The sequence below is a fragment of the Brachyistius frenatus genome, unplaced genomic scaffold, assembly GCF_029030835.1.
Source record: "Brachyistius frenatus isolate BFR_SWC_R1_liver_20210118 unplaced genomic scaffold, ASM2903083v1 Contig_23, whole genome shotgun sequence".
NCBI lineage: Eukaryota > Metazoa > Chordata > Actinopteri > Embiotocidae > Brachyistius > Brachyistius frenatus.
In genome coordinates, this window is record NW_027210622.1 from 1,895,134 (window position 1) to 1,918,681 (window position 23,548).

General features: G+C 40.0%; 1 protein-coding gene and 1 long non-coding RNA gene across 7 annotated transcripts in view; one reads left to right on the plus strand and one right to left on the minus strand.

Moving 5' to 3' along the window:
* The window catches only part of plppr2b (phospholipid phosphatase related 2b), a 53,327-nt gene that overhangs the window by 16,112 nt on the left and 13,667 nt on the right, over positions 1-23,548 (plus strand). For 4 of the 6 annotated variants that reach the window (XR_011310864.1, XR_011310865.1, XM_069697321.1 and 1 more), the window contains exon 3: positions 7,843-8,031. Coding sequence is in view for 4 of the 6 variants with exons in the window: in XM_069697321.1 (XP_069553422.1) it covers positions 7,843-8,031 (189 nt within the window). In the remaining 2 variants the exon portion in view is untranslated. Of the gene's footprint in view, positions 1-7,525; positions 8,032-23,548 lie in introns of those variants that run through there. The other 2 variants (XM_069697323.1, XM_069697322.1) reach the window with 2 other exon arrangements.
* On the minus strand, positions 4,124-7,364 carry LOC138620277 (uncharacterized). The gene is made up of 3 exons (XR_011310869.1): positions 7,157-7,364; positions 4,550-4,637; positions 4,124-4,361 (listed from the first exon to the last, which is right to left on the minus strand). It is a non-coding gene; the product is annotated as an uncharacterized lncRNA (long non-coding RNA).

The following is a 23,548-nucleotide window of genomic DNA, read 5'->3' on the forward strand; positions in this document are numbered from 1 at the left end:
TTTGTTCTGGAATTCTCTCTTCTTTTTTTTTTTTTTTTATCCTTCCTGTTCACACTCATTAGAGTTGCTGACTAAAAGAAACCTTTCTGATTATATTGCAGTGCTAAAACATGTCATCTTATTAACACATACATGAAAGTGTCAACAAAAACAGGGTGCACTTTATAGCAGACCATGCTCATTGGGATTTGCTAGGATTTTAACGGTTTACCTAATATTCATGACACAGAAATAGAAACTATTCCAGTGTTTCAAAAAGGAACACATACTTTCTAAAAACGTCCATGTGTAGACTCACTCAGCATCCTGCATGCGTCTTATGTCTCATTTATACTGTAGTTTATACTCCATTCAAAAACATATCAGACACACTGAGAGCAAAATGAAGCATCATGTCCCCAGTTCCTCCTGCAACACTGTGACAGCAGCATGCTGTCATCTCAACACCAGCCTCCGTCCACACATTCTCACCCTCCATAAACATGTTTGACTTTATCAGTTGACTTTCCTGCCATCTGGCTGCTTCACACAGGCCAAGGGTAGACATGCACCACTTATGTGCAAGCTCACAGTTTCTGCCCCAAGAGACATTAGTGATGCCCACTCTATTTTCACCTCCCTTTCTCTACCAATAGTACACTATTGTCACATTTTATTTTCCCCATTTCTGGTTAAAGGGTTTTTAAGGGTTGGAGATTTTCCTCAGTTTCTCTCACATGAGTCCTGTATTAGTCTCTTTGATTTCTTGCTTCCACTCCCTTTGAAGTGAAGCAGTATGAGCATTAAGCCTTAATTACACGGTCTGATAAGTCTTTTTAGTTTACTGGGTCAGCTAAAAAGGGGTCATCTTTTAAATCTGCCTCATTTTATAAATTTTGGCTTAATCTTGTGGCTAAATTTGTGCTGACAGATTTTAGTAGCTAAATTGGGTTTCATTGCATAACATTGTAATCCCTCATTCCTGCTGGTGAAATCACTCAGATACCGAAGCAGCGAGCTGGCCTAACCTGTGTGATTCATAAAAACATCCTTTCCTATCTATGCTGTTATCTGTTGTTGTGTTTTGTTGAAACTTCAAAGATTTCACAGATTGTGTATATTTGATTGTTACAGTGTTTGACCCACCTTTGTTCTTTCAACTAAAGAAAAATATTTTTCATACATCCTAATGGTTATAATGCTGTATCGGTGAGTTTGGGAGCCACGAGCCTTTAAAGCTTCAAAAATACTCAAAACCTTAATTTTCAGATTTTGTGAAAACTATGATTCTGAATATGAAATCACCAAAAAAAAAGATGTGAACAGAAGCCAAATTAATTTATATTGTATAGTTTAACTGACATTTGATTTGTTAAAAGAAAAAAAAAAGGAGACAGACAAGAGTCATCTCTGTAATAACTGTAATAACATGACGTCAATTTCTGCCAATTCTCTTGGCTTGAAACAGAGAGAGATGACTGAGAGGCAAAACCCTCTGTAATAAAAAAAAAAAAAACAATATGGTCTTATATGGTATATGGTCTTTTTTTGTTATTTCACAAGAACTACTGATCTAAATATATTCCTCACACCACTGAACTATTCCATTTGATAATTTTCCATTTAACGGCAGAAGTTAAAAACACCACAGTCCTCTCCGCTTCAGTTGCAAAAACACCTCAATCATGTCATATTTACTTCTTCTTTTTAAGAGTTTACCGGCACACGTTGTGTTTCATAAAAGTTTGTCTCGCTCCGTAGCGACTCGTCGGTGTTTCTCCTACCACTGTCTGGGGAGGGCAGCCCTGCCAACAGGACCTCCTGCCGCGTCAGAACCAAACAAGATATTATGTTGTGTACCGAGTCCCTGTGCTCCTGCTTCATTTCAGCTCGGTCTGACACTCGCTCATGCATTTTTCTGTCACTGAAAATCACGCTAATATCTGTGCTGTTGGCAGTGCTGTGTATTATGAAGGGCGGTGTGTCGCTCACACAGACACGCAGTGCAGCAGTACAGAAGAGGAGACACAGGTGAACGTTACTGGAGTTGATAAAAACTACATTCGTTACGTGACTGTAAAAAAAAGCGCAATAAAAGCCCAAAGTTAAGCTATCAATGAACAAACCCAAAGCACAATTTAAAATCATGTATCAAATGCTTCCATAAAGGATTTCTTTGTTTTTACAATAAATAACCCACATTGCAGTATACCTTCATAATAAGATTACAGTGGCAGCATTTATTTAAAGTCATTTGACTTTAAGTTTTGTGTTAGAATTTTGTCATTTCAAATCTTGACACAAAGATTAAAATTTTTACTGCAAATGTATAACGGTTCCAAATTCCGGTTTATCGGTCTCCTTGATTACCAATAATCGGTATCGGCCCTAAAAAAGCCATACCAGTATAGTTTTTATTATAAACACAATTGTCCCTAACCTTAACCCAATGATAAAGCAGCAGAGTGTAGGATTCAGTGGCATCTAGTGGTGAGGTTGCAGATTACAGCCAGTGTTTGGTTTGTCCCTTCTGGGCTACTGTAGAAACATGGTATTGCAACATGGTGTGCTCCGTGTGGGGGATCCTCACTTTCAAGTAACTGAAATACAACAGCTATTCAGGTGATAATACCCAAATGAAAATATAATTATGAATATTATATTCCATTTCTGCCACCAGAGCCCTCTAAATCCTCACACCGAACTCTTAAGTAATGTAACCATGACAGCAAATATCCCTTCATCTTAACTAAGTACTTTTGAACCCAAAACATGGTAATTCTATGAACCTAATTAAGTTGTTTTTGTGCCGACATAACCAAATCGTAGCCACTGTTGTCATATTATAAAAAATATTTATATTTTTTATGTTTGTCATGGTTTTGGGATTTGCACAAATAAATCGGACATTCACAATGATATATGTTGTCAATAAATAATGGCTTTTTTTGTGGATTGCATGAATACCACAATGAGGCTGTTTTATGGATTAGAAATTAGATGTGGGGATTTGTTACATAGGTGCTTCATTTTAAACCCTGTTTATAGACCAGATTTCCCAAACGGTCACTTAAGACTTGCAACTCTGAGATTATCAGAGGAAATCTGGAACTATACTATACGACACGTTTAATTTGATTAAATCTTTGACATTAGCACAGGAACATACTGCTCTTACAGTTTTATTCCACGTGTACATAAAATTTTTTTTTTTAAAAAGCTCTTAAAACATTTATTTTGTTTGAGATATTGTAAAATATATGGCAGTCGAATGAGGTCAGAAATCTGAATACCAGTGAGGACCGAGATTGAAAGGGTCAGGCAGAGACTGCCTGCCGAGCAGTCAGTTAAGTGACGGCAGCAGGTGACTGAGGCATATCTGACAACAATGTGGAAATCCAGTTTCATATCATCACCTGAAACTCAGCAGTGACTGGACTCAGAAGGTGCAAGAGAAGGGGCTTTTGGTGACAATAAAGCAGAAATGAATTTTTTACCGGCAATGAGAAAAGGTCTCTGTGTGAAATTCATAAAGACAGTACTTTCTCTGTCTTCTGCCATAGCCTTCACCTCAAGGAAGGTGCCATGTGACGACCCCCCAGTTAAAGGTGTGTGGAGGTGACTTGATGAATGATGTGCCCTGTTTTAACCCTCTTGCAACTTAAATGCTTCAGAAATGATTTGCAAATTAATATTCCAAAGTGATTTGTGCAGGATGTGCCTCGGTACTAAATAGGAACCATCAACGTGAGGTTGCCCTGACCTTTACGGATATTCAGATAAATTGGCTCTTGCAGTGTGTACAGTGAGCTTGTTATTTAAATCTGTGGGATGGAAGGTAGATGAAATGTCATATAGGATCTCTAAGCCTGTAATCAATAGCTACAAGAAATCTGTCATATATTTCCTGTTTGTATGAATGGTAAGGTAAATAAATATTGTATTTTAGTCATGCTGAAAAATGTGATGTGACAATCTGTTACCAGAATTAACATACTGTGTTTTAACTGTAATTTGTCTTATGTATTATTATGCACACATGGTTGTTGGATTGCTCTGACTGACAATCAATAACAGCTCATTGTAATACTTATAGAGCCAGAATGACATGCAGAATCTGCCAGGAAGGTATTTTGCAGTTGGCTTCAAATGTTTATTTAAACTTTGATGGATGCTCGTAGACCTCCCTCGCTCTCTTCCTCCCACTTTTCTACACCTCCCTCCCTCAAGCCTTCTGTAGCTCGACGAGAGGAGAGGGAGAGAGAATGGATGATAGAAAGAGATGTTCAACACAGCGTGCTCATGTCAGAGTTCCTCCTCAGACGTGGAAATGCACCCACATACCCAAAGACGCACTCTGGACACGGATACACTCCCGCGCACTGAAACACAAAAACACACACAAAGCTCTTGTGGATGGAAACTAACATGACAAAACTGAAAAATTAGCTGCTTGATATTTTTAGCCTATATATACATGTAAAAACTCCAGGCTGCATAGTTTGCTAGCATCTGTAGATATGTGTGTGTGTGCGTGCATGTGGGTATTCCTGTGTTCCTCAAGATTTACCTCTTAAGGGCCTGAGGGCATGTGGGCTGTCACAGACAACATCCCTTTATTGTGATGTTCTCCTCATTAGGGCCCCTCAGTGAAAAGACTATAAACAGATTCAAGTCCATTAATTGTGCACATCGCCACTGGGAACAGATGATTTGATTAAATTGTATTATTTGATGTCGCAGTTCATACAGGGGATCATTTACACAATTTCAACAACTGTAACAAAAACAAGGAAAGGAAACATGCAGAGTAACAGATCAGAGAGCAGAGCTGAGCGTGTAATGAAAGGAGTTTAAAATAGGTCACCCTCTTTCTCCCATGTTCATTGTCCCTGTTCACTACATAACAGAGCTAAAAACGTGTTACGTGTAACAGGTCTCCCCTTCTCTTTCCTGTAGCATTGCTTCATGTGACTGCATCACTTTGCTGAAGAGGATGAACATGTTGGAAGATGTTTTCTCAAGGGTTTGACACTTTTTCAGCCATCTGCCATTAAAACCTTCCCTGTTTAGTGCTGTTAAGCATGAAGAGGCTTCTCCATCACATCCCTGAAAATCTATGAAAATCAAAGATAATGATCAACTATTAACTCAACACTGCATTACTCTGAATTACTATTTACCACTACTACTTTTCAGAGGGAATTTTCTTCTTTTTTCCCCCCCAGAATATTGTTTTAGAGTATGATAACATGCTATATACAAATACTATACAAATGTTTTTGAGGAAAGTTCTTAAAATGTTTTCGTTTTGTTTTTTTTTTTTTTTTTTTGAGAATGTTACATTTAAGAAAAACCTTCTGGGAACAACAGCAAACATTTCTAGAACGTTTATGATTAAAAGAAACATTGACCTACAGTTTGGGAAAAGTAAAGTTTTGCTGACCTCGTCATCCACCCCAACCTCCTCCCCTTATGTCTGTGTATGATACAATCTCACTTCCTCCTTTGCGTCTGTCATAATTACTACAGCCAGTCGAGGGCACTGTCACAGTGGAACATTAATATGGGCTGTAAAAACTGCTTGCACAAACAAACAAACAAACAAACAATTATCTACTCATCTTCCAAAATGTCAGACTATTCCTTTAAAGCTTCTCTCAGAATAGATATTACTTGCTGTGAAATGAGAACTGGACCCCTGGTCAACCTCCCAAGCACACCTTCTACCTTTCAACACTATTCTCACTGCCGTTGTTGTGTAACAGTGTCCCCAGACCTCTTCCTTATCAAACTCCATTATTTGTTAGCGATGAAATTGAGTTTGTAAACATCTCTTTGTGGAAACGGTGATGCAACAGGAAAACGAGTAAAGACATGTTCAATTTGATTTAAAAAACTAATGAATAAAAGAATACCAATAAGTGCAGTTAGTCACGTTTTGTACTTTGCCCAGACTTCCAGAGAAAAAGACACAAGACTGCTTCATTTAACCAAAAGTAAATGCTGCTATGTTTTGTATTTGATTTATGTTGCTTGCTGATGATAATCACCTCTTTATCTTCTCTTGTATTTTACATGCTGTTTTGCTTCCTGACTATATTTTGCTGATCTGAATCTTCAGGGCTGTGCTACTGTGAGAGCCCTTGTGTTTCTTTATCTTTCCCAGATGAATCTGATTCGCAGATCTTTTTCACAGCCGATGTTTTGAGCTGAAGCAAGGTGAAACTAATAACAAAAAGGAGGCCTACTTTCCAGCAATTATTGCAATGCAGTGCACCAATTAATATTGTAATTTGTTACACATATGTTAGACAAGTCTAAATGTCCACGGTAAGAAAGCTCTATTTAGCTGTAACTTTTAGTTTTTTCAGACTAACTCCTTGCTCAAGGTCTAGATTTGACATACTAGTTAGCAACCTATCCTTTTGTGTTTGAGAAACAAGTATTTTACCACCTCTTTTATTTGTTTATGTAATAGTAACTATTATTATGGTCATTTCCATTTGTAACAGTGTATCAACCTACAATTCTTCATATACTGTAACCACTTGGACATAAAATAAGGAATTGTTAGCGACAGCCGCCAAACTGCCATTTGCTCCCTCCAGCTCTTTCCCAGCCAGAAGAGGCTCCTCATGTTTTGCTGCTGATAAAATTGTCCTTCACATACAATGGAAGTTCATCTCGGAAACATTTAGGCTGCGGATTGTTATGAAATCAGCAGCTCCCTATATTTAAATTTAAATTTTTGATTTGCAGTTTTAGTTTTAGGCTGTTCTCAGGGGGCAAACTAATATTGCATAAACCTTAAGTTTTCAGTTGCAGATTTAGAAAAGCCTACATTACAATTGTAAATCTATTTCCCCCTGTGGAAGGCAGCAGTGTGCTGTTTACTAGAGTATAAATGAATAATTAGTACTTCTGCATCTGTCTCATCCGTGCAGCCTAACATGCTCTTTTTTTATGTTCATCATCTCCCCTTTTTCTCTGTTCTCTCTCACACATACACTGTTATGAATTGCTAATATACATTTTTCTTAATTATTTTTTTAACAGTTATGAAGGTCATATTTTATGCTTCATGGCGTGTGATGTACAAACAACCAAAACTATGTCAGAATAGTGATAACTTAAGTTATGCAGAGATACACACACATGATCTTTCTTCTCTTACCCTTTGCTCTTCTCAGGGTTGCTTTTTTTTCTTGCCCTCTTTCCTTCTCCACCGTTCTGCTCTTTTTCACCCATCTGTTCTCCCCCCACATCCTTCTTCAGCCCTTCTTCTGCTCCTTCGTACAGCATTATTTTCTTTGATCAGTCTCCATTAGTTTCTTTACCCTCCCACTCTGCATACTCACACTGCTGAAGGGATCTCTCTCTCTCTCTCTCTCTCTCTCTCTCTCTCTCTCTCTCTCTCTCTCTCTCTCTCTCTCTCTCTCTCTCTCTCTCTCTCTCTCTCTCTCTCTCTCTCTCTCTCTCTCTCTCTCTCTCCCCCTCCCTGTATCTGTCATTGCTCTCTTTCCTCCTCTCTCTGTCTGTCTTTTCCTTATTTGTCTCCCTCCGTCTCTATCTTTACCTCCCTCCTTCCCTCCCTCCCTACCTCTTTCCCTCCCTCTCCCGCTTATCCTCTTCCCTCACTATCTCTCCACGCACACTTGATTCATTTTACACATTACGGAAGCATCCATCATTTTGCTCTGAGAAGGGAAAAACTCTCTTTCTCTCTCTCTTTTTTTTTTTTTTTTTAACCGTGACAGTATTCTCCACTTCTCTTTTTGTGGCTGTCTTTCCCCCCCCCCAACTCCTACTCTCTCCTGTGGATCCAATCCTAAATCTGGAACCAATATGTTTTATTTCCAGCTGGTCATCATGGCAGGGACCGTTCTGTTGGCATACTACTTTGAGTACACGGACACGTTCCCCGTGCACATCCAGGGCTTCTTCTGTTTCGACAAATCCTACTCCAAGCCGTACCCAGGACCAGAGGACAACAGCAAGGCGCCGCCTGTCCTCGTCTACTCCCTCGTCACTGCCATCCCCACTGTGACGGTGAGTCAGTGTTAAACTTGTAAAAAAAAAAAATTACTTCCACAGGTGCCCATCACACACACACACACACACACACACACTCACACGTAACATGAACAGACATGACAATCACCTACATTATTGCGGACACAATTAACACAAGATGTGACACACACACATGGATGGTTCCTCCTAATCTACACGTGGCATTTTTGGATTCAAAGAAAGGAGAGAATTGTGTAGGTGTGCATCCTCGTGGTTTCACTGCTCTGTTTGTCTGGATGCGTTCTCTGTCATAACCATGGCAACGGGCACTATATTTGTCCTCCATAGAGCAGTCAGAGATAGCTACAGTGTACAGAAAGTCTGTCCTTATTTCAAGACTGCGTGCTACTAAAGCAGAATAGATATCAGCTTTGAATGGTTTCCTTCATTTGTGCACAAGAGGCACAGTTTCATTTCTTTCACCTCATGCAAGATTTAAGGATACATACGGAAGCATCGTTAATAATTCAACATCAATACAGAATTGCAATTTGTAGGTCACAAATTTTTGGCAGGGTGCACATTGATGCAACATTGATATCCATCTACTTCATTTGAACAGTCCTCTATGGTAAACTGTATTTTGACGAGCGCTAAATTAGTTTACAACGACAGTGATCGTTCTTATTAGCCTGAAATATGTAGAATTCCATCACAGCAGCCATACCTTCTTATCAGTACAGTGAGATAATATTAATAATGAAACATTGCTTCACATCTTCATCAAAGCTCTATCTCCATGACTTCTGTCTTGTCCCCCAGGGCATGTCTCTTTGATGTCCTACAATTAAGTGGCACTACGACATGTCTGCATCTGAGCCACGTATTTAGGCAACACACATGTAATCACGAGTACATGGGTGTAATCACACGTAGGTGCAGGCTGCCCTGGGTCATCTGCTGCTGTGCTTTTAATTCACATTTACTGTAAAAAAATGCTGGTTTTACTTATCTTTTGACAACGATTTTAACGATTAACAGTATTAATGTGTGTGTAAGATTGTTTAGGGTATTATTTTGAGACTTTCCTGTCAATTTGGAAGTGATTTGTTTACGTTTTGGAAAACAGATTAGTGCATTACATAAGCACAGGTGTATATGTCTATTTGCCTGTGTGTTTGCTTGTTTTGCAGCGAGCATGCACACCAATAGTTGGAGACTGCGAGCATTAGGGTATACGGGCTGTGCAGAGTGGGAGCGGAGTGGTGTGATTTTTGCCTGGAGAGTGAGGCGGCTTTTTTGAAAGTGAGAGCATCTGTGTTCTCTCTCGCTCCAAGATACCGCTCCATCCCACGAGTCTCTGTTTAGGTATAATAAAAAGGCTGGATTCGTCTCACCTTTCTCTCAGATTTGACTCAGACTTTTAGCCACGAACACAAAATGGATTATTTCTTCAGCTGACAGTACAGACGTTTGCTGTAACAAAATATACAGATTTTGTGTGTGGGGGTTGTGTCTGTGACAGCTCAAGATGGGTTTCAAACTTACTAGAAAGTTTTTCTTTTTCCTTCAGAGTCTCTCTCTGTGCTGCTGTCTCTTTGTATAATGATGGGGAGGCATAAAAGTATAAAACCATAACGTCTGTTTCCTGCTCAAGTTAAAATATTTAAAACGGTACTCTAGAGATAGTACTTTCATATAATAGTAGACAGGTCCTCAAAACAATGGTTAGAATTGTAACAGCAGAGGCTGAGATATTCTGACTTTGTCCCTAGTGTGGCTCAAACTTCAACAATTCTGAACACTAGACTGGTAACACACTGGTAAAAGATGTGTGCATAAGACTGACATGTTATTAACACTAATGAATCCATTTGAATGTTTCTTACTGTTTCATTAAGGGTCATTTGGTCCATTGTGTCATTTGTAATGCTATGACAAATTTATATTAACCAAAACAACATCGTAAACATGGAACCCTGACTTTTACCACTGTAACTGAAAAAAAAAAGGAAATTAGTAATGACACTGTTAGGAATAATTTGGGTTATGGGTTAGTTTAAGTTATTATAACAAAGACATCACACACAATGTCAGCTTTGCCTAAGAGTGACTTATTTGTCTAAATGACCCATTTAATGACAAAAGTCATAAACATCCATGAAGACTCCTTCATGAACATGACAGGTGTCATGGTTATGACAGTGTCATGTCAGTGTAATAATGTGCACCTCGTCAAGTAAAGTGTTGCACCTGCACTTATCATGATGCAACACAAAATCTTCTTTCATTCGACTCTATTTTCTCATCATAAATACCGATGTCTATTCCCACTCTTTAGTGCAGGTTTTTTACTTCAAAGCTATAGTTTTGATCCAGATGAAACCACCAGGGTTCATTTCTCAGACTTAATAAATCTCTCCCCAGAGCTGAGTGTGAAAAGAGAGTGAAAAGTTTTCAAAAGATGAACCACATGCCCTGTGATGAGTATAATAGCTGGAGTGCCCTAGAAACATCCTTGCTTCATTTTGCGCCACCCTTAAGTAGGGGTGGAGGATATATATAATATACTCTATGTATTGCGTCTTATTCTACGTGGGATGTATTAAATGACTAAGCCGCCGCTGGCATGAGATACGCTTTGACTTTACGTGTCTCTCGCTTCATCCGGCTATGTGCCTCTGTCCCTCTCAGACACATCAGTGTTTCCCATACATATACTTTACTTCGGCGGCCCACCCGGGTAAATAAATAGCAGCCCAGGTATATTTGGCGACCCATTTTAGCAATTTTTGACCTACTCTTTTAATCTGTCCGAGAGGACGGCGCGAGATCTGTGTCGGAACCTCTGAGCAGGCGGGACGGGGACAGCTGTCGGTCCGTAGCTGCAGCACCGTGCAGCAGACACTTACAGACCCGCCTGCTCTGATGGCGGCGGACAGAATACACATACAAAAGTGCGGTTACTCTCCACAAGAGTAGATGTTGATAATCGTTCGCATGTAAGGACTGAAACACGACCTGTTTGTCGAGACATCAAGAAAGTCCATCACATACAGGCGGAAAGATGACAGTAACCGACAAGCTTGAAGTCCATGTGTCAGTGCTTCAGTATGGAAGCAGCCTGCAGACATACGCAGTCAACTAAATAGGAAGATGGGATAACAATTAAAAGTAACCATTAACCAGCTAATAGTTATGGGTGGGTTCGTGAATTTGGTCTGAAATGGTTAGAGCGTCATCTGAGCCGGCATTCAGACACAGTTTTGGTTTCATTTCACTCAGAGCAGGGGTGGATCAATCATTCAGTGATGACGGGGCTGCAGGGGAACTACCACACAGTAAAAGTACTGTCAATGAAAAAGTCTTGTTTAAAATAATGCTGCTGCAGTTTGCTACTCAAGAAAGTTAATTTAGATACAGTACATATTGTGGTGTTTTTTTCTCTTAAAAAAAACCCCCCAAAAGAACCAATTGGATTGTAATTGAATAACTTTTATAATGTTAAACTTACCTTGGTTGTGATTTCCCCCTTTTTACATGCAAGTTTAAAATTATTCCAATAGAAACCACCAATGGATGTAAACAAAAATTAAGTATTTCTGGAGTGCTTTAGAGAATAATTCATAATATCACGATGTATATTGTGTATCGCGACATAGCCCAAAAATACAAATAAAAATAATTTTTAGGCCATATCGCCCAGCCCTACCCTCAAGTGAACCTGATAAATCCTGAGCATGGTTTTACTTTCGTCCACTCTGAGATTAGGCAGGTGCTGTCCTACTACTCAAGGTTGTTGATTACACTGCTGTCACGGTTTACAGGTTCATCCCATAAACAGGAGAACGAATATTTACGCTGCAGAGGTAGAAGTTTGATTCTTATCCATTCAAGTCTGCTTACGTGACAACTATCACCGTCCAAAGGGACATAAAAGTTGTAAATTACATTCACAATTTCTCCATCATCCACTGTTACTACAGAGTGAATTTATCACCTCTGCAATTGATCTAGCTAGGTTGCTATTCATAAGTAAAGTGAAGTGCGGCAGTGTCCCAGGCATGACTCAGAAAATAACCTCAACATGCTAAACGCTATGGAAATTACCTTAAAAGGTACTCTGAGATGCGCATGCCCGCTAATGGTTTAACACTTTTCCACTGATACGGGAGGCTGTAATGTACCAAGATATCAGGATTTGTGCCAGCATGGGGAGTGATGAAAGACTGTTAGCTGGAACACGCAGACGTAAACCTTGCAGGGTTTATATAATGCTGCAGCTTTGCAAATGTTTTATGAGTAAGACAAAGTAACACATTTGTTGGACCTTAACGATACACTCTGTCTTTAAGTGACTCATGATAAATGTAATAGTTCTGTTTGTTTGCAAGTATTCCACTGACCATTTTTAAGAATAATTTCTGATATATTCCAATGTAATTTATTTCTTAATTATATTAATTATATTAGGGTTATATGACCACCTCTTAATACATGATGAAATCTGATTCATTCTCTAAAAAAGCCAGTGGGATGCAGTCAAAAGCTCTGTGATTAGCAAATTAATTTTATTCTGAATAATTACCAGTCAGTTCATGTTTTTACCAGTTGTGGACGAATTATTCAGATGATCTACTGAATATAAAAAATTGTTTTAATATATTCCATTAGAAGTAAAAGTCCCACATGAAAAAAATCCTACTTAAGTAAAAGTATATTAGTATTAGCAGCGACATGTAGATGAAGTATAAGATTAAAAGTACTGATTTGATCCCCGCATGCTACTTTTGTAGCTGCTGCAAATAGAGCTAGTTTGAAATACTTGTATCCAGTTTTATATCCAGGGACAACAGATAAACCTGAGGAGTCGTCAGATGATTCCCGGTAGAGGGAAGAAGAAAGCACAAAGCTTTCATCCATCCGTTTTTTTACTTCCTGTTCTTGTTTAATTTTAGATTATTTTTTTTTGTGAAAAATTGGATCATTAACAATGTGTTTAAGTCTTCATCTTAAAAGTAACTAAAGCTATCAAATAAATGTCGTGAAGCAGAAAGTAGTAGTGGAGCAAAGAGTATGTTTCCCTCTGATAATACTCAAGTAAAGTACAAGTACTTCAGAATTGTAATTATGCACAAGTACTTGAATAAATGTCCGTAGTGACTTTGCACCACTGGTTTTTACACATCATGTTCTCCGTACATTTTGGGTGGGCCAACTGTAAAGTCACTATCAGAAGTGCTGATGATATAAAAATGCATTAAAAAGAGAAGCAGAGTCTCTCAGAAGTTTCCGCAGACAGTTTATGGCCCTCATAGACTAATGGTGAAAGTTTGGGTTGGACTGTAATTAGGTTTTGGCTCATTAAAAGCTGCAGTGCGAGTTAAAACAGAATCCAACACATTTCTTTGGCCTGATCAAAAGTTTATCCTGAAACTGACAATGTTGGAACGCAGCAGCGATGTCTTTCATGTCAAACTTAACCTCTACGATTTAAACGACACACATCAGTGTGTGTTTGTGTGTGTGTGTGTGTGTGTGTGTGTGTGTGTGTGTGTGTGTGTGTGTGTGTGTGTGTGTGTGTGTGTGTGTGTGTGTGTGTGTGTGTGTGTGTGTGTGTGTGTGTGTTACTTCCTAATACTGAATACTACAGAATACTGAAGAGACAAAGGAGACAGGAAGTGAGAGGCTGAGTGAACCAGGGGCACTTGTGTGGTACTTGGCAAAAATGCTGTAGGTTTCAGTGCATCAGTGAAGGTAAGTGTGTGGGTGGATGACGGCGCACATCTTCTCCTCCATTGCTACTGAAAACCGTTTCTGTGTGTGTAGACGGGAGCTGGTGTGCGTGTGCGGTAGTGCAGGGATCTGAGCACTAGTCAGAGTAGCTCTAGGCAATCTGTATGACTCTCCTCAACTGAAGCTAATTCTATTCCCACACACACACACACACACACACACACACACACACACACACACACACACACACACACACACACACACACACACACACACACACACACACACACACACACACACAGTATACAGTTTATAGCCTATTGCAGTCTATGTACAATACATGCACCTGCACTGCAGGTGACATTTCAGCACGTATTCCAATTATGCCATGGCAGCTAAGAGAGCAGGGTAAAGTGGTATTTGAACCATTTCTTATTATTTGCGCCCATCTATCTAAGAGCATGTATTGTATAATGGAGACCTTATGCACTTGCTGAGGGCACAGCACTACCCACCCATCGGTCGATACAGTTCAGCTGTGACCAATCAGAGGATCAAATGCTAATTGTAGGCTTAAGATGTTCGTGGCACAGTGTGAGCTTTCACAGCACGTGGAGATTCACACTGTGCCAGACAAACGCACACACTTGTAAGTACATATAATAGGATATGATGCAGCGAATGAATGGAGTTTTGAATGTGGATGTTTATTTTTCCAGGTTTTTTTTTATTTTATATGTGGATCGGAAGCATAATGCTAAATAGTTTTGCCCCTGAGAGCTCCCTTCTAAAGCAGCTAAATATAAGCCTCTAAAAGAGGTAGAGAAGGCAAAGCCAGGGAGCTCTTTGAGAGGAGAGACAGCAAGAGTTCAAAATGCAGCAAACACAAAAGCATGAGACACTGAAAACAGAGCTAGAAAACACAAGAAAACCAAAAAGAAGACTTTGAGCAGCTGTTGGATGAGGAAAGTGGGAAAGTGAAGGACAGGAAAGAGAAAACAAGAGGCTCTGTTCAGTGTCATTCAATGGCTGCTTGCTGTTCCAAGTCTGTTTGCTGCTGTCTATTAAAGCTTGGGAAGAGCCTTCATGCATAATGCAGCTCCATGTGACAGAAAGATGGGGATTGGGGCAAACCATGAAGGCAGACCATATTATCCAGTCATGCTGGAGTTTATCAAGGGAGAGCTCTTGATGCATAAAAATCTGCATTAAGCTGTTGCCGTCATTTCTTCAAAATCAGTGTGAAGACATGATGGGGGACACAAGTCAGTTGAAGAGGTCAAGTGGCGAAATTAAGCAGATACAGATGAAAATAAACATAGGATGCAGAGAAAGGTGATGGCTCTGCCTTTTAGAGCTCAGACGTCTGAAGAAATTCAAACCAGCATGCTGAATGTGTCAGGACAGGATGTAATGCTCTATTTTTTGATTTGTTGATTATTTTAGTTTGTTAGTTTTTGTAAGGACAACTTATTGACCAAAGAAAGACGACTTTGAGCCTTTTTGAGATATTCCACTGCTGCAATGCAGTTTGGCAGCAGAAAATAAACATAAACATTACATGTCGGGTTTTTAGTGAGAAGGTCTCTCAGTCACCGCTGCTTTTTCTTTTTGTCTTCACATTTTAATACAACTCATTCTGTGTGTTCCTGAAAGACAAAAGAAATGTGGTTCCACCTAAAAGATGAATTCTTTCATATAATAGCACAGAATACAAAAAAAAACACACACTTTTCCACATACAGTTGTAGTCTAAATGGCAGGACACATCAGATTTGATCATTTCTAGCAGACATTGCTGGAAGCTTGGTAACTTGAGCCTCTTTTCCACTGCTGGTACCAGCTCGACGCGACTTCACTTGACTCTACTCTTCTTTCCTTTGGTACCAGGTAGTTTTCTGGATTTCATTTTGTTTCCACTGCAGATGGATTCCCCTTAAAGCGTTGCCGTTACTATAGCAATGCCATGTGACAGCATCTTCAACACAACACACACAATCACTGAATCAGAGGAAAGTTTGCTCCTCCTGGATGGACCATTGACCAATCAGTAGTCTGCAGTGTTTTCGTGTTAGCATCTGCTCAGCCTGCTTGGAACCTCAACAAAGGTGATACTAAAAACAGTGCCTGGTGCTATCCACAACTTTTGCTGAATTTAAAACTAAAAAGCGAGTAGAGTTGTGTTGAGCCAGTACCAGCAGTGGAAAAGGGGCTATAGTGACCACTGGTTTGTTTTATTTATGCCAAAGTGGAAAGTATTGTTTGTCATTCAACAGAGTAGGGTTACATAATATTGAAACATAAATCTTTCTTCATTGCAGACTCTCCAGTTGTCGCTTCAGTTCATCTCTGTTGGTTTGGATCAAAGGTGTTGGTCACCAAAATTCATCTCTGGATTTACTCTCCAAAGGTCACCATATACAGTGCATCTGGAAAGTATTCACAGCGCTTCACTTTTTCCACATTTTATGTTACAGCCTTATTCCAAAATGGATTAAATTAATTTCCCCCCTCAAAATTCTACACACAATACCCCATAATGACAACGTGAAATACATTTTTTAGAAATTTTTGCAAATCTATTCAAAATTTAAAAAGCAAAAAAATTACATGCAGTGAACCCTCGCTATAACGCGGTTCACCTTTCACGGTCTCGCTGCTTCACGGATTTGCATCGTGCATTGTGTTCTGCATTCTGATTGGCTAAACAGTCTCTCCGCTTCTTCTCTACCTGTTTGTCAATAACGTTGCGGTTTAATATGTACACGTACGTAAAACAGCTTGCCAAATTAAAAATAATCGATGGTGGCATGTCGGTTTATAAGAATCTTTTTGCCCAGAAGAAAAAAGAGCGACAACAACTACCGATAACTATGTTCTTCTCTCGAAAACCACACCTGCACCGCCGGCTTTAGAAGAAAGAACCGCTGCAGAGCGGAGTCAGGATGCAGCAGCTCAGTCAGAAGAGCAGTGAAATACACGAGTCACTATTTGTCCTACTGTACTTTGTATTTGTTTTCATAATCATTTTTCATTTCCTCCCGTTCTAATCCAATGACTCGGGTCGCAGTGGGGCGGTGCCGATCTCAGCAATTTGAAGCCTTCAGTTCGTATTGATGATTAAAATTATTATTTTACAGTACAGTAGTTATTTGTAAAAAAAAACATTTATACAGTACTTTTATTTGTTAAACAAATGCTTGGGCCTGTAAAAAGGTTTTGTTCTTTGGTTTCAATGTATTATGGAGTATTTCATTGTATAATAATTGTAAAAAAAAATAAAGGTTGCTACTTCACGGATTTCACCTATCACGGTTTCTATTTGGAACGTAACCCCCGCGAAAAACGAGGGTTCACTGTACATAAGTATTCACAGACTTTGCCATGACACTCAAAATTGAGCTCAGGTGCATCCTGTTTCCACTGATCATCCTTGAGATGTTTCTACAACTTGATTGGAGTCCAACTGTGGTAAATTCAGTTGACTGGACACGATTTGGAAAGGCACACATCATCTATATAAGGTCCAACAGTTGACGGTGCATGTCAGAGCACAAACCAAGCCATGAAGTTCAAGTAATTGTCTGGAGACCTCTGAGACAGGATTGTATCGAGGCACAGATCTGGGGAAGGGTACAGAAAAAAATTCTGCAGCATTGAAGGTCCCAATGAGCACAGTGGCCTCCATCATCCGTAAATGGAAGAAGTTTGGAACCAACAGGACTCTTCCCAGAGTTGGCCGCCCGGCCAAACTGAGCGATCCGGGGAAGAAGGGCCTTAGTCAGGGAGGTGACCAAGAACCCGATGGTCACTCTGACAGAGCTCCAGTGTTGCTCTGTGAAGAGAGGAGAACCTTCCAGAAGGACAACCATCTCTGCAGCACTCCACCAAGCAGGCCTGTATGGTAGAGTAGCCAGACGGAAGACACTCCTCAGTAAAAGTCTCATGACAGCCCGCCTGGAGTTTACCAAAAGGCACCTGAAGGACTGTCAGACCATGAGAAACAAAATTCTTTGGTCTGATGAAACAAAGACTGAACTCTTTGGCCTGAATGCCAAGCGTCATGTTTGGAGGAAACCAGGCACCGCTCATCACCTGGCCAATACCATCTCTACGGTGAAGCATGGTGGTGGCAGCATCATGCTTTTATTTTGAATAGATTTGCAAAAATTTCTCCAAAAAAAATGTATTTCACATTGTCATTATGGGGTATTGTGTGTAGAATTTTGAGGGGGAAAATGAATTTAATCCATTTTGGAATAAGGCTGTAATATAACAAAATGTGGAATAAGTCAAGCGCTGTGAATACTTTCCGGATGCACTGTATGCTGTCACCAAGCCCGCAAGTGACCAGATTTTGCTTTAAAAACATCTCCATAACAACAAAGCCACCTGCCTGCTGTGGTATCAAGCAGCAATATTAAAAGATTAGTTTTCCACTTTACTCTCATCTCAGGTGTAGAGACAGATTCAAATGGTGGAAGGCTTTAGGTGAGCCCTGCAGCAGCAGAGTTCTCATAAATTAAAATGTCTCCCATCATGCTCCTTGACTGTGCCATTGTTATGCTAATGTTCAGCAAATTATGTTGTTCAGAAAATCCAGATTTTCCCTCTCCTCACTAAACATATCTTCTCTATTCTATATTTACCAAGTATTGTTATTGTAATCATAGTTGTCATCTTTGACAAGCAGTGCAAAAGAAAAATCTGCTCACACACACACACACACACACACACACACACACACACACACACACACACACACACACACACACACACACACACACACACACACACACCAATGCACAGAACTGTACAATCACACACTGACACATAGGCCTACAAACTGTCAAGTAAGGTTGAAGTGTCTTCATGTATAGTGACAGCGTGGAACGCCATCAGTTCATGCACGCAATCATGCTTCTGACATTTCAAGTTGATTGCAATTATGTGTACTTTATCACATACTGGGGAAGTGGGCACACATAAGCACATATACTCTTACACATCCATCAAAAAATACCCCAGAAGTTTGCACAGTGTTAAGCCTTGGAACAATCTTTCATGAATAATAGAGTCACATATGACAGACAGAAGAGGATTGAGAAGAGCCATCGAGCGAGAGAAAGGATTTAGGTGTCACGCTAAGACTCTTCCATTGCTTTCTTTCCCGAACAATGGATTGTGATGAGATCAAATCGCTTCATGATTTTCTCTTCAGGACAGAAGAAGGAGCCACAAATTAGTCAAAAGGGATTTTGATCCTTGCTGTATCTGTTGACGTGGTTTGGTAAAGTGCAAATGTGATAAAATGCTTTTTCACCAATTGCAATTTATGGAGAATATTATGGCAAAGGCACAAAAGGTGTTCTCAGTCCCTCTGAAGGGCGGACCGGTCAGCCACTGGTGGGGATGGCTAAGTTCTAAATGTAGTTCTAACAATGGCGGCGGTGGTAAAGCTCGTAACGCCAGCAAAAATCAAGGAATTGAAGCAAAAGTCTGCAAAGTCTAAAATGGTCATTTACCAACATGGTTTTGCACTCATCCAACTGCACCCAATGCTCACATTGGGGAAAGGTCTCCGTTGTTTACAGCTTGGTGAGTAACTATGCACAACTTATGTCAATGGTGGGCAATGCTGATTGGTTAAAGACAATTCCAATAGTTTCAAAATGAACCCTAGGTTAGCACCCATTAGGATTATTGTTGTCATGTTATTTTTTATTTTTTTTTACATTTTGGTAGTCAGTACCAATACCAACTAAAATCCAAGATTCTCAATAAAGGTGATGATAGCACAGCAAATACATTAACTAGTGAATTGAGTGTAGGTGTGAAGCTGCATCAGCAGGAAAGTCACTGGCGCTTTAGCCAGGATGACCTTCATGTTTAGCAGCAGAGCTTCTCATTGCTTCCTCGCCACAGTTGGCAGATTCAGATATTTTGGCCTGGGTCGATGCTTGTCCATTAATACATTTTGTTTGTTTTTGTTGCACTTTTATTTCACATACAGGAAAGTAACAACTCATTGTTGAGTCGCCCACTCCACCTGTCTGTCCTTTGCACCATGTGTGTGCAGCAAAGGCTGAACCCTGCAGAGATAACAAGACCGAGCTGAAATTAAATGAGTGCACAGAAATTCGGTAAATAACTCATCTTTTCCCTTTTTTTTTTTTTTTCTTCGGCTTGTTTCCTTCCATTCTGTCTGTACCTTCAGTGCCACAGGAAAAGAGTACCGTTGTATAATTTTGGTACTGACTTAATACCAAAGTATCGGTTTTCGTGACATCCCTAGTCAGGATGCAACAACTGGAAACACCTTGCCAGACAAATCGATGCATGCATTGAAGTTGGGTCTGGCAAGGCTAGAACAGAGGGACAGTGGCTTGGATAACTTTTTCTGCATTCAAATGGGGTCCTTTTTTTACCGTGAATACGAGAAGAGTCCATATAAACGGCCCTCTCGTGGTATTTACGATGTCGGGAATCTAAATTTTCTGTAAGCCTCATGTTCACGAGTTGTGATGTGTTTGCTGACGTTTATGGAAATGGCAGAGGCCATGGAAGTTCAGCTTGTATTGTATTGTGATATTAGTCATGTAGAGTTTGTCTTCATAACTAGGATAATAGCCTTCGTCTGATAAACATCTAGATCTTCCCAACGGCCACATCTTTTCCCTCTGTGCGCTTGCATTTCCCGCATTACGTTACATTGTTCCTGTTAGCTTGCTAAATTGTTCACCTCTGTGGCTTGTTGACGGCGTCCATGTTGCCATTGCTTCGTAACGGTATTCTTACGACTTAACCACTTCAACGGCAAGCATACGGTGCACACAACTTCCCATGTTGTAATCACAAGCTCACAAATTCCTTTTGAATGCAGCATTTGAGAGCTGATTGCAGGAACGAGAGGCAGATGTGTACTGTTCTCGGGTGATTAGAGATGGCGGGAGGAGTTCAGAACAACTGCTGGAGGGTTGGGAAATCGCGGCGTCTGGAACTGCAGGAGGGACAGTAAAAAAATGTATGAAGCAAATTTTTATTTTCTCCTGCTCTTATCCTCAAGCGGGTTGCACTCCTAAAAAAGTTTAGAGCCACCGGTCTAATCGCTTTAGCCAATGGCTGTCACATCATCGCTTGTCTGTCATGTTTGTCCTTCCATGTCTCTGTGTCTTCTTTCTGTGAGTTTGTATGTCAAAAAGAGAGACAGAGAGACAGACAGATCAGTGTGTCAGCAAAAATGCTTATGAGACGGAGCATTGTAAAAAGGGCAGGGATAATAAGGGATAATCACAGCTTTATCCTGCCACTGCCAATCACACTGGGTAGAGAATTGAGAGATGAAGACAGCAGGCCTTGTAGTCCCATGTTGATACGCCTGACCAGCTATCTGCTCCCACTGTGATAGCCTGTAAAACATGCTCTATCCCACAAATGAGAATTCTAATCCTGCAATAGTCACACTCGCGTCGATTAGCTGTAAGGTCTCTTCCCACACTGATCCAAAGTCCCTGTGTTTCTTCTCATGAGGAAGCACATGGAAAGAAACAAAACTTCTGAGGAGAAGAGAATATGAGTGGAAATGGAGACAAAAAGGGTCAAAGCAGGATAAGGGCAGAGAAGGGGAGACTTGAGGAGAGCAAGGAAAATGTAAAGAGACAAGAAAAGAAATGGGGAAAGAAGAATATCAAGGTCATACCTCAAACTTTGGCTATACTCAGTTTAACAGGATTTGAACTGTGAGAAAAGGATTCAAGATGGCTAGAAAGGAGGCAAGAATGGACAATTTATATTGATGTCACAGAAGAAAAACAGAAAATAATGGCAATGTTTCCAGTAGCCTAGTTTCTCCTCCACAAAGACCTGTGAAAGCTGTCCTACAAAACACAGAATAAAAGCAGGGTGAGACAGAGGGAAGGAGATGGATGGAGAGAGTGTGGGTGATGATGAAGCTGAAGCAGCTAAATTGTCATGGTTACCATCGCTAGTGTATGAAAAGGCTGCCTGTGTGTGTGTGTGTGTGTGTGTGTGTGTGTGTGTGTGTGTGTGTGTGTGTGTGTGTGTGTGTGTGTGTGTGTGTGTGTGTGTGTGTGTGTGTGTGTGTTTGATGTAGAGCAGTGGGCCTGCAATGTCAACAGATGTCATGTGATATTTGCAGGAGCTTTATGTAGACTCGGTGTAATCCTCATGAAGGATTTTTTTTTGTTTCTTTCCACAATAATTACGGAGGAGCTGCTTCCAGCAATACATCATTTTTCGGAAGATAAGTGTGAAGGACTTCCAGCCAATAAACACATTACAGATACAGACCATAAATGCATAGATTAGGAAATTAACACCACACCAAATAAAGAATCACTCTATGTACATTTCATGGTGTAAATGCATAGCTAAATTTACTGTTTTTTTTCACGATATCCTCGAGGTGTTGACGATTCTTTACACATCTGGGAAAAAACGAACAGACACACGGACGTACATTTCCACACTCCCCCTTACGCTTAGATTGCTTTATTTATGTTGGGACGTCAAACCGTCATTTTACATTGTATCACTTATTCCTAGTCGTCAATATTGCTCATAGAGCATGGTGCGTATAATATGCTGTTGTAAGACCGAGGAAAACAGTGGATCTCTGTTTTATATGAAGGCCTGTTTTCCACATAGACATCTCTGTATTTGAGATTATGTGTTTTCTTTTCTGAAACTACTTGTGTATGTGTTGGGTTTTTTTTGGAGGCACTGCAAATTGGAAGTGACAGATGACTGAACATCCAGGATGATCTGTTGTTGAAAAAAATCCACAGTTCCTCTGTGCAGTCAGAGCTCATCATTTGGTGCCTGTTGACTTTTAAAAATGACTTTTTTTTAGCTGTCTGTTTTTCTTTGACGTGCTGTAAGCGTAGATCGCCTTTTCTTCCATTTGTGTTTTTACATTTTTCTCTCATATTTCTTTATTCTTGGATTTTGTAAAGCAAAGATGCGCACCGCCTCATAAACACACAGTGTTCGAAGTCAGGCTCACAAAGGCAAATGCACATCCTACAAAAACTGTCACTGTGTCACAATAGGTAGACATGTAAAAAAAAAAAAGCCAATTAGAACCAACTCAAGCTCTGGAGTTTCCCATCACTCCTCCACAAACACATTTCATGAGTTGAGAGGTGGCATTTAAAAGATTTCAGAGCTGATCCAAGACTGACAAAAAGCCATACAAGCAGATTCTACAGTGCACACACACATACACACACGTTCTGCTAAAAAACAAGCATCTACATGTCATGTGATCTCTGCTCCCTGTTGCAGGAGAGGATAGTTTGTGCCAGTCAGTCTTCATCGAGCTTGTTCTTATACTCTTTTTGCTCATTTTCTTACTCTCTTTTCACTGTTTTCTGTTCTCCATTATTGCTCTGTCTTCTCAAATCCTGGCACTTTTGCTTTCGGTCCTTTCGGCATTTACATACAAATGTCTGATTATGTCTTAATCACGCCGTCTCCTCTCACAACCTAAGATCTCACTTTATCCCTCCAAAAATCCGAGGACAAAATAAATGTGACCTAACAAGCGCCAGCAACTGCCTCCAGAAAACAGTCAACATCTGCTCCAAACTAATTGGCTGCCAAGTCATATTTTTACGTTGTTCCAGTGGAGCATTACATTTTACCTTCCACTAAGAGTCTGTACAGCACCTTTTCTGGCATATTTTCACTCTCTTATCAAATCTTTAATGCAACAGATTGTTTATGGAATTAGTCTCAGTGCGAGTCATGTGTCCTTAAGTAAACCAGCATTTGTCAACATTGTTTTTCAAATGTT